Source organism: Colletes gigas, unplaced genomic scaffold (genome assembly GCF_013123115.1).
Source record: "Colletes gigas isolate AHSC1104 unplaced genomic scaffold, ASM1312311v1 Colletes_gigas_Sc00007, whole genome shotgun sequence".
In the NCBI taxonomy this organism is placed as follows: domain Eukaryota; kingdom Metazoa; phylum Arthropoda; class Insecta; order Hymenoptera; family Colletidae; genus Colletes; species Colletes gigas.
In genome coordinates, this window is record NW_025106636.1 from 779,938 (window position 1) to 796,670 (window position 16,733).

Here is a 16,733-nt window from a genome sequence, read left to right on the forward strand (position 1 = left end):
AGAACCCTCCTACAACACAATAACAAAATTGCGAAAACCTTTGCGAGACACTGTATAACATGATTTTTGCTTAACATAATTAATAACTAACTTACCTTAAAATAATAAAACATACGAGTGTACTTATTCTCTAAAGACCTACAAATATTAATTTCCAATATGAAATATTAAAAAAAATAAATGTGAATTTCGACGAGGGTATCAAAATATAAATACCGTGACGAACGTTGGATCAAATAATGGTATTTTAAAGCACGACGTGCAACTTTACACGTTGTTACGATATTAACACTTTCCCTAAACTCCTAGCGATAATATGACACAACCGAAACTTTAATTACCGCAACATTAAAATTAATAACATAACGGGTTTAAATAATACGCATCGTGTCTTTACGGTACCGTTTAAAAACCAAGCTCGTCGGGGACATTTCACTACGGTCGCAGAAAGCAGCACTATTTTGTTTCGGCTGAATCATTTTACTCGGAGAAAACGCGCTCGTCACGGCTCTAGTTCACGGAGAGCAGATACATATAACAAAATCCACGTGTTCCTTTCACTCTCTTTTTCGACTCTCTTTCGCCGTATAACCAAGGTGACGAGAAGCGCCAAACCGACTGGGGGGCTGTCGGCGTCGCGACGCCGTAGATTATTACGTCCGATGCACACGTGTGTGAACAATTCCTCGCGACGAAAACTGGAAAAAAAGAAAAACGCGGGAGCTCGCGTTCCCCGTTTCTCCACGAACCTCGCTTTTTTTCGCAACACTCGCAGGTTATTTTCGCTATCAACCAGTTTTGTAACAAATCGTTTCGCCAACAACATCGTGTTGCTTCCTTCGTCACCAGGAATCCAAGAAAGCATTACACTCGACTTCTTTTTAAAACAAACTACCAATATACGAAAATTAACCAACAATATTTCCCGACGAATCGAGCAACAAAAGGTACGACGATACCCCAGATACGGTTGCAAAGAACAAGTCATCTAGTGCGATAAACTGCACGAGGTTCGTTCGAACGATACCTGGGATAAAAGGATTGCTTCTGAACGGATTAGATATGCGAAACTATGATTAACCGCGAACTCTCGTGCAGCTTTGTTTCGAATCGTGACCGCCGATCGTAGGAAACATCAAAACAAGCCTTTGTTTATCATGACCCTGATTTTTCCACGACTCCGCTGTCACCGCGAAACACAGGACAGCGAACTTTGAATTTTCTCGGTTCCCTTCCTCGCTCGACTGTCAATACACCGCCAAATAAGGGAAAAAGCTGCTCGAACGAGGCCCCCGAGGGTCCAGCAACGTGTTCCGGCCACGGTATTTCGTACGACGACGGGAGTGAATTTTCAAACGACGCGTTCTTGATAGGAATTGACAGCACGTATCAACAAAGACGTACAAAGCGAGGAAACTCACCGAACTCTGCGGGGAATTGGATACACTAGGAGATCGTTGCACGGTGACCAACGCCATGATAATGGCCTCCCACGTCGTCGAAATGCTGGAGACAACACTCACTGCCACTATGCATAGACGTACAAACGACCGTGTCGTTCGAACCACGAAAAAACGATCATTTTTCACGCACTTCCAATGGCATCACGCTCGCGGCGGCCATGTTCGATACAGTCTAATGTAGCGTGCGGTCTGCGCATGCGCGCGTCCATAGCATGCGCAACCCCGCGATTCCGCTTATCGTACGATGACGTCATTTCTACCATTTTTCTTTTCTTCTTCTACCTAATTAAAATAAACGTAAACATCATGATAAATGTCTCAAATAAAAATAATCATTTAATTTCTAATCGATACACGTTGGAATTATTAGAGAAAAAGCAATGTAATTTCCTACAATTTTTTGTGCATCGAACGTAAATTTTATTACTGTGAAAGATCAAATATTTCCATCATTTTCTTTCAAATTTCTTTCAATTTTATGACCATTAAATTACATCATTTCGGAGTAACAGATTTTATTTTCACCTTTTCTATAACAACACGTAAACTTTTATCGAATAGGAAATCATACGCAATAAATATATCTGATAATATTTTTCTATTTATTTGTAATTAGAGCTATAAGAAACATATGCTATTGTACTTAGACTTTTCCCACTTTTCAAATCGAATTTCAATGTATTCCAGAGAAAATGGTTACATCGTTTGTTTAGCAACTTTCTGGATGAATAAAAGTTAATTATTATGAACGAAAATAATATTAATATGTACGTACCAACTGTAAAAAGTGATTCTACGTGAAATGTAAAGTAACCGTTGTAAAGGCGAACTCAGGCACGCATCGTATAAAATATTTCAACCCTTTCGATAACACGAAGAAAAATAGACGTATCGATAATTCGATAATGAATCGAGTGTTCAAAAATCGCAACAGAAACATTAATAACTTTTAGGAAAAATAGAAACTGTGCACAAAGTATCGTGGACGAGTCTACGATCAAATTGCGCGAATTATAATTTTCCTACTTGCACATATATCGTTCTGTAAAACACGTAGTGTGTAATAGCTGCAATATCGAAAATGTCGAAAATTTTCACACCAACGAATCAAATAAGATTAACCAATGTTGCCGTGGTTCGCATGAAAAAATTAGGCAAACGATTTGAAATCGCTTGTTACAGAAACAAAGTTGTCTCATGGAGAAATAAATTGTAAGTCTGTGACAGTTGATCGAAAAGAAGACGTACTTTACACCTAACCTGTACATTTCATGTCTTTGTAACTTGTTTCATACCTTTTTTTATGCATTGCACATTTAAATTTCACTCATAACGATAACAACGACGTTACATTTCAGGGAGAAAGATCTCGACGAGGTTCTACAAACACACACAGTATTTATAAATGTTTCGAAAGGTCAGGTAGCAAAAAAGGAAGATCTCCTAAAAGCATTTGGTACGGACGACCAGACAGAAATATGTAAAGAAATCCTTACGAAAGGGGAGCTTCAAGTTTCAGACAAAGAGAGACATTCTGCTCTAGATTCTATGCTCAAAGACATTGCGACGACAGTTGCCGACAAATGCATAAATCCAGAAACTAAACGTCCGTACACTGTAACGATGATAGAGAAAGCTATGAAAGATGTACATTACTCTGTAAAACCGAACCGAAATGCTAAACAGCAAGCTTTAGACGTTATTCAGCAATTAAAAGCTGTAATGCCGTTGGAACGTGCTCAAACGAGACTCAGAGTCACAATTTGGGGTAAAAATGCAAAAAAGTTGAGAGACAAAATAGTTAAATTGGTAGCAAAGTTAGAAACGGAAGAATGGGATAACGGCACGTTGAATCTAGTTTGTTTGATCGATCCTGGCCGTTACAGAGATATAAATGAAATGGTAACGACCGAAACGCAAGCCTCTGGATTATTAGAAGTGCTCAATTTGAAGGAAATTGTCGAAGGGGACGAAATTCTGGAATAAAATCGTAGATTTAATTAATCGTTGTTAGTTATAATCTTACAAATCGTAATACAGTTAAATGTCATAACTTTTATATTTTATTCGAATGTACATTCATTTACAATACCTTTTTTTCTATTTCTTTCTGTATGTATAATTACATCTAAATTCGGTATAAAATATTAACTTTTTATTTAACCAAGGTTTATTGTGTACAAAAATAGTGTAATTAAATATTTATGAAGCTTATTTCGAGTAAATTATTTAAATAAATAACCACCATTATTTTGATCAAATTATATCCGAATATTTAATGAAATTAATTTTGGTAATTCTGAACTCTTTAAATAAATGTATGTATATATATATTTATATATATAAGGAAATAAAATATTTATATCATGATCAACGACTGTACCTTATTATTAAAATTTATTAAAAATGTTTAAATATCAACTACTTGATACATTTCATAATTACTATGTACATGTTTTATATAACAATACAACAATATAATCGATAACTGTCATTTTGTAACTCGAATGAAAAATATTTACAACCTACCGATGCTTTGAAATTTATATGGGAACAACATTATTACCAAATTGCAGCGTACATTTGCCGTTCGCGTTATTATCAATGAACGGAAATGATTAGAAAATATTACTGTACGAATTTCTTTCAAGAACATTGAAATTACTTGTTTTTGTTAACTTCTGCTCTAGGAATATATATATTCTCTGTTCGTTGGTCACACTTGGCTGCGATACGTGACGTTGTCAATAGGAAGTTCTGTAATTTGTTTAAATATATTTGTGCTTCTTTGTTTAATAAACCATCCTGAACCAACGATGCAACGTTTCGTTCTACTCGCTTGCATATCGCTTTCGCCGAATGCAGGGTCGAACACGCTTTACCACCCCCCTATTACAAATACATGAAACAAAATAAATTAGGTGAAATAAAAAAAAAAAAGACGAGTCTCGTTATTACCGGCATAATATATGTTTCCTGAGGTGGCAGCTGACTGGTGTACTCCGATATCCATTCTTCCAAATCGCTAATATGTTTCCTCTCGAACGACTTACTTTCTCCGGGCATTGTTTTCGATATAGCGTGACTTAAATCGAACAGAATCATTTGTACTCTCTTTAATTTATCGATATAAGGATGATCAACTTTACTATCGCTAGCAAACTCTCTTGCCAATCCTATTTGCGCGAGCAGTTCTTCGGTAGAGACAAGAGCGTTAAAGGTCATGTCATCTTGCAACACGTTTGTGCTTGTGATTTGAGAATCCTCTTCTCCGATAGAAGTGGCCTTTTGCTTTGTTACTTTCGACGTAGAACTGCTACTGCAATGTTATTAAAAAGTAACTTTATCCCAAAGTTGTTTCGCCTTCTATGCCTTCCATCAACGATATAGATGATAAAAATATTTTTCAGTTCTATTATTGAACACGTTATATATAAAACATAAAAACATTAAACATATTCGTACGATACAGAACGTAGAACGATATCACTCTCTTCAAATTATATTACAACTTTATACGTGTAAATTACAAAGCAAAAATACATAATAAAAAAGTGTACAGTTTTATACGGGGGACACATAAATTGGAAATGTTTTTCTCTAAGAAGACTCTATTGTATATAAATTATAGAGAAAAAGAGACGATAAAATACCGGTAAATTGTTAACAATAAATCGGTACGATAAATGATTATCGTGTCAACGTCTGTATATTTACATTCCGGTTAGAGTTATAGTCTAAAAATATTTCTGCGGCATCGAAATTATCCGTTCTTCTGCTAGCCTTGCCAAAAAGTATAAAATAAAATTTAGGTTATATCAATCTCACCATGTACCTATTTCGTAAAGACGCTTGTACTCCAACCTTATATACCAAAAAAGGCTTTTTCCATACACTTCTAACTACTTCCATGTCAGTGACAAACAAATTTCAATACAAATGCCTTTGTACGATTTTATGTGTATAATTTTAGTTGCAGAAAACGTTTGGATTTATAATCAGTAATTTACTTCTGGATCACACTGCTACTCAAAACCTGCGCACTGTCACGTACAATTTCATTTATATTAAAAATTTCGACCGAAAAATGATATAAATATTGATCATACATTTACAACCGAACGCAGACAAATTCGATTTCAGACATACTTTTTATTTCGAGGGGATAACAAATTCGTATACAACAATTAAACCAAAAATAAATATTAACATGCAAGGGGTCTTGGGCATCGTGTTTATATTTCTGTATTTTTCTTGTGCATATAATTCACGTTTATTTACGCATAATATGTATGCAAAATATTTGAATTATTTCTATAGACTGTATACGACTTATGTATAATAATAGCTTATTACACATTTCATAAATAAATAAATAAATAATTTTAACAGATTAAATATTTCGAATAAAATATTATCAACAACGCTATATATAACTGAAATATGTTTGAAGATTTACGTTCAAGATGTACATAAACAAATGGCAGAATATTATTTAACAATTAATATGTTAACAGACACGAAAGATAAATTTATCGGAAACATGGGTAAAATTGTTTTTCATTTAACGTGTAAAAATTTCGCGTTTGATTTTTTATTTCTGATAAACTAATCGCAGTTTATTTTAAAGCACGAATGACCAAATAACAGCGACGTATCTTAAATACAATTACTGTAAGTTTTTATAATTTGTTTTTTATTACGGAGTTGCAATACGAACGTCGAATCATACGAACTCTTCGAGCAAAATTATTAAACGATTAAAACGCGTTTCGCCGTCCCCATCAACAAGTGCATAGTATAGTTCTCTCAGTGTGGTCGGATTTGGCATAAGTTGAGTGCATCGACGGCGACACTAGTAACGAGAAAGTTCCTTAGCGTCTATCAGAGTAGCGAGAAACAGTTGCATCGACGTTGACGTTAGTAACGACAATGTTTATTTAATATTTAATTCAATTTCTATTTGTATATTTTTTGCCTGTATAGGCAAATATATCATGTTCAGTTTTATTACGGAGTTATTCCGTATCGGAGATGTTCAGTCTCATTATCAGAGTTGTCCCAAAAACTCTCGCTCCGTCTTGCTCGGTGGTTGAGGGATGTCTGCCGCGGGCGCGCTAGGGGGCGCGGATTTTTATGCAACTTCTTGGAGCCTACCTGGCTGCTGATTGGCCGAGGGGGTCGCTAGTTGATAGACATGATAAATGATTCAAAATAAAATTAAAAAATTACTATTTGAAATAATGGAATACTTAGCAAATAAATCTCTAAAGTCTTACTTGATAAACTGTATTCAAACGATTTATTTCCAAAGTATTGTTCTACTTTAAATAATAATTCCTTAATTTTATAACGAAGAATGTTTATTTTTAGTCCCTTCGTAGACCAACAGTCTCAACTTTGATTTTGCATCTCTCTTGTAAAAGTACTGACATTTTGTTTCAGAGAACACAATTTTTTTCTCGAAAGTGGGTAGGATTTCGAGTATATGCCTAATGACCAAAAATGATTGCAATTGACCCCTGCAACCGAAGATAATTTTATCAGAACGATTTGAAATTCTTTTTTTTCGCCGAAAAACCACCTGTCGATTTTTCTTAAAAATTCGTTTTTCATTTATAATAAATTTGTTCGACGTTCTACAGAAAAATTATCTAATACTCGGGCTCTGCTTCGGAAAAAAATTTCTATGAGATAACTTTACTATTGTAAGAGTTATGGCCGTTTGAAAATTGGACCAGTTTTAGAGGGTTTTCACTGTCGAACTTTTTCAATATCGTTAGAATTTTTACACATTCTACACCAAAATACGCATTGTTTGCCGTTTAAAACATTAAACGAAACATTATTTTTTAAATACATTTTTACGGTTAATCGAAGTTTTTAACAGCAAACATAACCTGTACGAGTAATGCTCGTTTTACGTGGTTTTCAAAATACAAATTTATTCGTATTGGTCGGCGGTCTTTTTCTGTGTGTTGTTTTTATAATACAAGTTAAACAGATCTATAATAACAATCAAAAATACAACAGATATTTGGGATACAAAGAATACGTAAGATTTTACTGTAAAAACGACACAAATATTCCTATCAATGCTTACTCATTTGTTCTAATCGATTCGCTTGTACGTTAGATGAATGAAATCTCGACGGAATTAAAAGCGGTAGAGAAATCGGCGAACAAGTCGTCGTCCTATGTTCACCAATTAAATGAGATTCTTTCGAAACACCGGGAAAGGGATATGAAAAATATTTCTATGCCACGCGTCGTTCTTCCGTTATAAACTTCAGCGGCAAGTATATTTAAAAGAAACCATTAAACTAATTTATCGTCGACGTCTGTATAAAGTACACAAAGACTTTATAATATACGAATTGTTCACTCTATAACTAGCCAATGCTTTGTTCATATTTAATAAAGGGGAAAATGGAAGAGGAATTATTTAGCCCTGAAATATTTTTTAAAACATTAAAATAGTTAAAAATTCATAGGGTAAAATGTATATTTTATATGCCTTTAATGTGCACTTTCCCTTTACGATTTAAGAATTATATATATAAACATTAACGAGTACAAATATCTCTGAGTATTTTAGCACCATTTAATCAAGTAAATCACTCTTAAATAAGATTTTCAAGTGGCATGCATCGAGGGCTTTTGGTTTTAATATTGCTGAGAATTCCTCTCGGCGCGCAAAGCCAAGGATCGTTTGTTACCTCTTGCCACTCGAATAATCGTTTTTGTAAGTCGGTAAATATTTCCTAAAGAAGAGTTCAAGTATAATTCTCTGCTTTGGAATTTATTTTAATTAAAAACACGAAGCTACCTGTGCGGATGACTTTGTAGCGATGTTATCCCTTTCTTCTGGATCGTACTTTAGATCGTACAATTCCCACTCTGATCTCTCGTAATAACTTTTTAACGTTTTGTACCACTTCAACGGTTGATTGTTTTTAGTTCTATTTAAGAGATCCTAAAAGAAAACATAAATGTTGCTTTGTAAATGTGAATAACAAGTAAATACAGTATCTTTTTAACGACGGTACTTTTACTATTTTGCAGATTACCTGAAATGTCGGGGACACGTATAAATCTTGATCGATGGGAAATGGCATTTTGTAATTAATATTATGTATAAGCTTATAACGTTTAGTTCTAATAGCACGCATAGGATAATACATGGTGATTTCATGGTGTGCCTGGCTGGCAAAAACAGCTGTATTGTTTTCTACGGGCTCTGCATTACGGATGCAAAATAAAACGATATTAGGGATTGTTTAAACGACGAGAATTAATTGCTTGCTGGGTTTACCTTCGTCAAGAAGTGGAAGAAGCGATTTTCCCGTTAAATGCGGGAAAGAAACTTCGTTCGTATCGAGTGAAAATTGATCCTTATAGGATATGTTAAACCAGTCTAATAATGTTGGTACAATGTCCAATAAAGATGTTAAGCTGTACGTCACGCTATTTTTTCTATGACCGCGAATTGGCGATCTGATCATCATAGGTTCTGCTAAACCTAACATCATCGAAGAGTTAATTACTCTTATGTAACAAGCATATACAATTCTTTTGATACATTTTTTTTATTAGTACCTGGTTCGTATAAATTCGTTCGACCATTTGGAAATGGTATACCGTTATCGGATGTATAGATCACCAACGTGTTATCTTTAAAACCAGCATTTTCCAACTCTTTTAAAACTAAACCTACACCTTTGAAATTTTAATATTTCGTCATTAGTTCTTGAAATATTCTTAAATGACAAATTCTAAGTTGTTATGTTTCAGTGTTTCGTATAGTAAAATAGAAGCGAAGCGTTAATATGTGAGAATACCTTGGTCTAAACGAGAAATAGTTGTATATTGAGCAGCAATATCTCGCCTAGCAGCTTCTGTATTTTGAACAAAATAAGGGAGCTTCACTTGATCCCACTGATAATATATCGGATGCCAGTCAGGGATACTACCCATACCGATATCGCCATTACCAAATTTTTCACAAAACTTTCCATATTCTGGGTGGGTGTGACCGCATCGATGGGGATCGTGAAATGCAATATACAAAAAGAAGGGCCTAAAATGTTTCAAACTAATGTTTATCTGTTTCTTCTTTTTCTTTTTACCATTACTTACAATACCAAATTTCTATATCGATAAGAGACAATTAATTTAATACGTAACAATTTCATACTGTGTTCTATTATGGGAGAGGAATTCTCTGACTAAAAGTTTGATTTTAGTGATGTTGCGACCAACTTGAAGTATAGAATTATTTTCCTCCGTTTGGGAAAAGTCAAACGGGTATACGCTCTCTGGTCCTACGTGCTTTTTACCAATGATACCTGAAAAATTTATCGTTCCAGTGAGCTAATCTTTGCTACTGCTGTTTAGTTTAAATATACCTGTACGTATATTATTTCTCTTCAATATTTTTGGCAAACTTTGAACATCCTCGAACGAATTAAAGTGATGAATTCCATGGTGAAGACCGTACATTCCATTTTGATGACAGGGTAAACCAGTCAGTAAAGAGGAACGACTACAATTTTAGGAAGGTTCATATAAGCTTATATATTTTTCAAATATCGGAAACCCTTATCTTCGAGCAAAAATTGTACCTAGGTGAACAGCTGCTAACCGAAGTATATGCATTATTAAATAACAAGCTTTCTTTTGCCAGACTATCTAAATTTGGCGTTTGGCAAATTTTATTCAAATAGGATCGCATTTCGAATCCTCCATCGTCGGCTGTATAAAAATCAAATTATCGTGTTGATGAGTAAATACAAATTATTTTTTTTTTTTATTTAAATATTTGACGGATTCGTCATCGCTATTTGATCGAGGAACTGCCCATTACATTATAGTAAATTCTATGTAATTTAATACTTCTAATCATGAACAAACAGTATTGAATAGATCCACTCAATATTGTAACTTAACATTGATCCATAATTTGCACAGATGTACAAAATCATAGAAAATCATTATAGGCGAATTAGCGTCATAATGCGTGACGCATGACAGCAGACGTGTTAAATATAAATTGGTCTTATTTTTATATTTTATGTAAAAGAAAAAAAAACTAATTTTTACCCAAAAGTAAGACTACATTTTTACGCGCCACATTGTTTGCATTTAGATTACACAACTCTAGCAAGATAAAACAGATAAAGCAGTATAATTTATTCGGCCAAATATTTTTTAACATCGTAATCCTAACAGATAGTAACGGAATCCGCAAAGAGCGCGTCAAACTGGCCACGTCTCAATCGAAGTACCGTTTATACTATTTTTTTTTTTTTTATTTACTTTAGGCGCTATATTCGATTTATTTCGAGACCGACGAAGCTACAGTTGAAACAGAATTGAAATCAAATATCGAACGTGAACTTTCTCTTTTTTTTCTCTCGTGTATACGATACGTAGCATCGGTTGTATGTATATACACGTATACATATATAGGTTATATTAGATGACACGAATGACGAGTGGTGAAATTTTGTCGGACTCGTGACTTTAACGTGTATTTTACAATTTCTATAAATTTTACAAACATGGATTTTAGCGAAATGTCTTTTCCCCTTTTTATTCGTCTAAGTAGAAATGTTTGCTTCATTCACGAAAAGAGATTTTTAAATGTGTTAAAAATTTGCCAGGAAGAATTATGATGTTACAGCTGAAGCAGGACGAAAGGGGAGGGGGGGGGGAGCAAGTTGTTAATATATAATGATGGGAATGCCTTGCACGTGATTTAGAAATATATTACTCGGTCGCTTAGTATCACCGTTTTTTTTTCAGACAGTAAAAATAATATAGTAAAGATTCATTGGTATTAATGTTGATTATTTATTTTTAAATGCCTCTGATTATATTTGTATCTTTAATTAATCCGTGCAGTTTTTTTTTCAGCAAAAGTTTAATATAAGAATTTATGTTTCAGATTAAACGAATAAAACTATTTTACTATGTCTAAGAAGATAATATGTTTATTCGATGTTGATGGCACGTTAACCGATCCTAGACAGGTATATTTATCTACCGATTATTCTACTATTAATTAAAAATAGATCCTAAATATACTTGTGTAAGGGCAGCAGAAGCAAACTTTAACTTTCTATAATTGTGCGAACATTTCTTGAATCTTTGTTAGCCGATTAAGCCAAACGTAGAAAAGTTTTTATTGGAGACTGTTAAAAAGAACTTTGACATAGCTGTGGTCGGAGGGTCGGATTTAAAGAAGATTAAGGAGCAGTTGGGCGGTGGAAATTTATTTGAAAAATATAAATACGTTTTTGCTGAAAATGGACTCGTCGGTTTTTTGGATGGTAAAAAATTACCTACCGAAGTAAGCAATACAGCCAGGAATTACTATTAAAAGTGTACGATAGTTTTTAAATTCTACACGATGTATTTTAATATTAATTTCTTATTTTAGACTATTCAAGGTAATATCGGCGAAGAAGCACTGCAGGATTTGATAAATTTTTGTTTGAAATACATATCCGAATTGCATTTGCCCTTCAAACGTGGAACCTTTATAGAATTCAGAACAGGCATGATCAATGTATCACCGGTCGGTCGTAATTGCACCAAGCAAGAACGTATTCAGTTTTACGAATACGATATTGAGAATCAAATTCGTAAGAAGTTTATTCACACCCTTAAGAAACAATTCCCGGATCTTGCTTTAACGTACAGTATTGGTAAGTAAATCTTTTATTTACGATAAAATGTATTTATTCTTATTTATTTCGTTATATGTCCGGAACGATGAAACAAATATTATTGGTCGAGTTAAGTTGTAATTGTTTATTTACAGGAGGTCAAATATCTTTTGACATATTTCCCGTTGGCTGGGATAAAACGTACTGTCTCAGACATATCCAAGGATACGACGAAATACATTTCTTTGGCGATAAGACGCTGGAGGGTGAAAATGATTTTGAAATATATGAAAGTGATTTAACAGTCGGTCATCGTGTGACTAGTCCAGACGATACAATCAATCAGCTGGTCGTTCTTATGGCAGTTGTTAAAGAAAACAAAGAGAAAGAACAATTTACTGTTCCGATGCAATGTGTTTAATGTTTTCGATTATAAACGGACAAAGTATTTTATTTAAGAAACACATGATACTTTTATGTGGTATATCAGTCAGTTTTGTCGAGCATTCCATTTTTTTTGTTAAAAGTAATGACACTTTGACTCTGTAAATGATTGTAAATTTCCAATATAAGATTAAATAACAGTTCAGCGAATTAAATTTTTTATTATAGAGCAAATCATGCGTCTCGTATTACCAAAACAATTCAATAAAAAAAAAAAAAAGAAAATGGTTTTCTTTCTCGGAGAAGAAAATATCAAATCGACAAAGTTTTACTTTAATCTTGACGAAATAATATTTAAGAAATGATGCTTTATTGATGTTACATGAAAGATTATAGAATGAAAATATAAATTTATTTACAATTATTTTATTATAAACTAGATATACAGGGACAAATGGTGAAATAAAAATCAGTATTATAAACGTAGTAATATTATTTTCAAAAAATATGTGTACATTCCCCCTTTCCCCCATTCATAAACACATGCTCACCTCAACAACAATAATATCTGCCTATCTTAACAACAATATTAATATAACAAATCTGAAATATAATAAATCTTCCTCTTTAAACAAGAGTAAATTATAAAATATTTAAAGATATAATCTATGGCATGAAATTATTATTACGCAGGTTATTTCCTTCGACACAAGCGTTTAAAATATCTCCGTTTAGTTTGAAGATATAAAAAGTAGCAAAATATTGTTCACTTTGTACTGAAAAGAAATATTCGTTTATTACAATATTTCGAAGTGAACGGTCTTTTCTTTCGATACGTTTTCGTATCTTAAAAACAAAAACAAAACGGAAATATTCTAGATGATCACGTTGAAGGAAACAATCCTGGAGTGTAAAGCCCAAATGTTCTGTTATAAATGCAAATATTTCTTGAACACATTTATGTAAAAATTCGTTGCGTTGCAAGACCGTAATAAAAGAGTAGCGTGTTCGGTTTCCGTGTTCGATGCTAGTATAGAAATACATTTCTCTGATATATTAAGCGTAACGAAATTGTAAAATATATTGCACCTTCATTTTGTAGATTTACATGCCCTGATAAACAGGTATTCGTTTCGCTGCAAATGCCGCAAGTCCTTCGATTCTGTCTTTTGTGTCCACGATTTTGTTATAACATTGTCTTTCGATTTCAAGTCCATCCACGATTGGCACGTCAAGGCCTTTTGATATTGCTACTTTTGCCACTCTAAGGCGCAGAGAAAAAAAAAGTGTTAATATCATTTGTTGAAGAACAAATCGATACGAGAAGCGTGAGAATTGTTACTCAAAGCGTTTGTTTCAAAGTTACGGTCGAAATAGTTCGAAAAGATTGGATTTTATTTCTTATTCGTTCAGTGTTTTCACGGTTATTTGGTCAATTTGATCTTTTTAGATAGAAAACGTATTTTTGTTCGCGGATTTTCCAATGATTAGATAATACGTTTTATCTTTTAAGATTAAGTCTGATAAGAAATTTTCCCTTTTTCGTGTAAGTGTTCCTATTTGAAAAGACCAAATTGACCTTTAAACAACCTTGAGAAACATTTAACAAATAAAAAGTAAAATAAAATAGTTCTATTTCCGGTCTTGAAACCGAGAAACTTTTCTATTAAACACTTGTCTCGAGAATGTATTATTTTCGAATTATTTCGACCGAAAATTATCTAACGAACGCTTTGTGTATTCCTTCTTTATAAATATAAACTGTGAAACTTAATAATCGTATGTAAATTATATATCTGTTATGCTAATTTGGAAAATATTAATATTTAATAACTAATTTTCATATTCAGCATAATGTATATTTGATATATACTTGACACCGATCGGTCCATTAGGTAATATTTCTCTCGCAATGGAGAGAGCAGTCTGGTAAGCAGCGTCACCATCTTTATTTTGCGGAACAACTTCATTTATAAGACCAATCTTCATGGCGTTTTCACCATCGAGTATACGCGATGTGTAGATGAGCTCTTTCGCTTTAGCAGCTCCAACTATTCTTGGAAGCCGTTGGGTACCACCTGCCCCTGGTATAATAGCCAATTTTGTTTCTACGAGTCCCATTTTAGCTTCGGAGGCCGCTACCCTTATATCCGTGGCTAATGCCAATTCTAATCCTCCACCTACAGCTACGCCGTCTATAGCTGATATCACGGGAGTCGGCAATGATTCTATGTTGGTCATAATATTTCTTAGCGAGCAAACGAACTTTGGAACTTCCGAATTATCCATCTTTAATTTTTCTCGCAAATCTGCGCCGGCACAAAATATTTTTGGGATTAAGCTGCGGATGATTATCACTCTCAGTTTTGTATCCTCTTTGATACAAGAAATCGCATCGCTTAGCTGACCGACTAAAGTTTTTCCAAGCGCATTGCGAGCAGAGGGTCGGTTCAGTCCTACTACCACGATACCGTTATCTTTCCCATCCAAATATTTTAACACGACTTCCTTCGCATCGTCTTTAGGATTTAGCATTACATTGGCAGAAATTGGTCTAGCCGCAGTAGTGCAAATTGAACGAAAGGTAGAGCAGACTCTGACGCTCATTATTAAAGGGCCCATTTTGTAAAGTCGGTGTACTAAACCTTGTCGAAATGCAACCTAAAAATTAATCTTTTCATTCTTAACAATAATAAAATGTTTGGTTGAATTTACGTATAACAAATACAATCTTTTTTTTTAATTCAAGCGCCTTTTGTAGTAAACACGATATTAAATATTAATAACAGTATTGACATGTATAATTTACGAGTTTACGAGTTTATTATTTATGCGTATGACTTGCGTTTCTATTTTAAATACATTATCGAGCAGCGAGTACAAATAAAAATTACAAATCGCCGAGCAACGAACAACAAATCCAATTGCGGTGTTATTGAATGATTACAAACAAAAATATGTATACTGAACAGTAATCATACCGTATTTTTTTTCTAAACTATGCAAGAATGTCGTGGTTGTTTCCTTGGACTTTATGCACTGCCTTGTTTCGCCAATAACAACATTTGTGGAAGGGAGAATCAAGGAAAGTATAAATATTACAACGTAACCTCCACCCCACTCAATACCGCCGCGGCGACGTCGCGGACGCAACTGGTTGTTTCAGAAATCGAAAGGCCTACTATATTCTGCTGCAATGTTATGCAGATATGTATACTGTGGTCGGACAGCAAAACTTGATGCATAGTAACTTCTTCATGAAAGTCGAGCATATATGGGTACTTTTCCATATACGTCTAAACGAGATCAATTAATTTGTTGAAGATAACACCTCCTTATCGCGAGGTCCAAGAAAAAAGCATGGTGGTCTGGTAACTCATGATATATGGAATATTTATAGCATGGTGGTATTATTGTGATACATTGTCGTGCCATTTAGCAATTTTCTATGACGTAAACTATCAAATTCTCATTTACATTGGAAGGCAGAGTATAATAACTGTCCAGCTAAAAACAAAAATGTTCTTCAGCTACAATAAACGTTACGTTTGCGAGAAATTACAACCCTGTACGTGTTGTAAGAGATTTTCTGCGTTTGCGAACTTTGGTCAAGTTACTTGACCGATTTCAGTGTTTCATATAGTTCCCGAAATCACCGTTCTTTAAACCACAGACTATCAGACGAGGTGTACGAGCAGACCTTTTCACCCTGTGGGCTCTCGTGGCCCAATCTGACTGCCATACCGACTGGAAAATTCGGAGGTGATTTTAGCGCCCTCCTCTCATGAATGGCGGTCAGTTGAGAAACTATTCTCATTGGATTAGTGTGGATGGGCAAACAGCTGTAGTGTGTGCGTAAATACATGTGAGTTGGAAGGAAACTGCCCCTCCACTTACCCTCCCTAATGCATAGCCACCTTGTGGCAATATGTGGTACAACATATTGTAATTCAAATTACAATTGATCATTATTATGTTAAACATATTTTTCATATTCCTGTATACTCTTGCATATTGTTGATACATATTTGACACATGTTTCTTACATATTTAGACACATTTTATTGGCATAAACACCCGCAGTGATGTTGGTCGAGTTATATCGAATCAGTTTACGCGATTAATGATTTAAATCGGTTCAAATATCTTCGAGATCCGTTTACAGGTTTCGAATGCTCTGATGGTTGATAAATTAGGAATTCTTCGAGGCATC

At 34.1% G+C, this 16,733-nt stretch overlaps 6 protein-coding genes across 10 annotated transcripts in view; 2 read left to right on the forward strand and 4 right to left on the reverse strand.

Moving 5' to 3' along the window:
- Positions 1–1,619, reverse strand: part of LOC122396505 (protein phosphatase Slingshot) — a 63,881-nt gene extending 62,262 nt beyond the window's left edge. Inside the window, exon 1 of the mRNA XM_043394990.1 lies at positions 1,422–1,619. Coding sequence (XP_043250925.1) covers positions 1,422–1,478 — 57 coding nt within the window. The 5' untranslated portion in view covers positions 1,479–1,619. The remainder of the gene's footprint in view (positions 1–1,421) is intronic.
- Positions 1,620–2,273: 654 nt separating this feature from the next.
- On the forward strand, positions 2,274–3,618 carry LOC122396507 (ribosome maturation protein SBDS). The gene is made up of 2 exons (XM_043394994.1): positions 2,274–2,675; positions 2,822–3,618. The coding sequence occupies exons 1-2, from the start codon at positions 2,545–2,547 to the stop codon at positions 3,447–3,449; spliced, it is 759 nt and encodes a 252-aa protein (XP_043250929.1). The 5' UTR covers positions 2,274–2,544; the 3' UTR covers positions 3,450–3,618.
- A 376-nt stretch (positions 3,619–3,994) lies between these two features.
- LOC122396338 (corrinoid adenosyltransferase-like) lies at positions 3,995–5,699 on the reverse strand. 2 transcript variants are annotated; one of them, XM_043394639.1, is made up of 4 exons: positions 5,573–5,699; positions 5,299–5,506; positions 4,422–4,782; positions 3,995–4,352 (listed from the first exon to the last, which is right to left on the reverse strand). In XM_043394639.1, the coding sequence occupies exons 2-4, from the start codon at positions 5,373–5,375 to the stop codon at positions 4,125–4,127; spliced, it is 666 nt and encodes a 221-aa protein (XP_043250574.1). In that variant the 5' UTR covers positions 5,376–5,506; positions 5,573–5,699; the 3' UTR covers positions 3,995–4,124. The 2 variants fall into 2 exon arrangements, with proteins under 2 accessions (XP_043250574.1, XP_043250575.1); XM_043394640.1 differs by lacking the exon at positions 5,573–5,699 and having other exon boundaries at positions 5,299–5,572.
- A 2,301-nt stretch (positions 5,700–8,000) lies between these two features.
- LOC122396452 (N-sulphoglucosamine sulphohydrolase) lies at positions 8,001–11,112 on the reverse strand. 2 transcript variants are annotated; one of them, XM_043394867.1, is made up of 10 exons: positions 10,782–11,112; positions 10,088–10,217; positions 9,872–10,008; positions 9,661–9,811; positions 9,305–9,543; positions 9,063–9,182; positions 8,779–8,985; positions 8,534–8,703; positions 8,293–8,439; positions 8,001–8,227 (listed from the first exon to the last, which is right to left on the reverse strand). In XM_043394867.1, exons 2-10 carry the CDS (start codon positions 10,195–10,197, stop codon positions 8,087–8,089), a joined length of 1,422 nt encoding a protein of 473 aa, XP_043250802.1. In that variant the 5' UTR covers positions 10,198–10,217; positions 10,782–11,112; the 3' UTR covers positions 8,001–8,086. The 2 variants fall into 2 exon arrangements, with proteins under 2 accessions (XP_043250802.1, XP_043250801.1); XM_043394866.1 differs by lacking the exon at positions 10,782–11,112 and adding an exon at positions 10,566–10,737.
- Positions 10,693–12,888, forward strand: LOC122396454 (phosphomannomutase). 3 transcript variants are annotated; one of them, XM_043394870.1, is made up of 5 exons: positions 10,693–10,746; positions 11,413–11,497; positions 11,623–11,817; positions 11,908–12,175; positions 12,292–12,888. In XM_043394870.1, the coding sequence occupies exons 2-5, from the start codon at positions 11,438–11,440 to the stop codon at positions 12,555–12,557; spliced, it is 789 nt and encodes a 262-aa protein (XP_043250805.1). In that variant the 5' UTR covers positions 10,693–10,746; positions 11,413–11,437; the 3' UTR covers positions 12,558–12,888. The 3 variants fall into 3 exon arrangements, with proteins under 3 accessions (XP_043250805.1, XP_043250807.1, XP_043250806.1); XM_043394872.1 differs by lacking the exon at positions 10,693–10,746 and adding an exon at positions 10,949–10,995; XM_043394871.1 differs by lacking the exon at positions 10,693–10,746 and adding an exon at positions 11,177–11,301.
- Positions 12,889–13,022: 134 nt separating this feature from the next.
- Positions 13,023–15,664, reverse strand: LOC122396453 (methylglutaconyl-CoA hydratase, mitochondrial). The gene is made up of 3 exons (XM_043394869.1): positions 15,502–15,664; positions 14,394–15,181; positions 13,023–13,784 (listed from the first exon to the last, which is right to left on the reverse strand). Exons 2-3 carry the CDS (start codon positions 15,140–15,142, stop codon positions 13,625–13,627), a joined length of 909 nt encoding a protein of 302 aa, XP_043250804.1. The 5' UTR covers positions 15,143–15,181; positions 15,502–15,664; the 3' UTR covers positions 13,023–13,624.
- Positions 15,665–16,733: the final 1,069 nt, after the last annotated feature.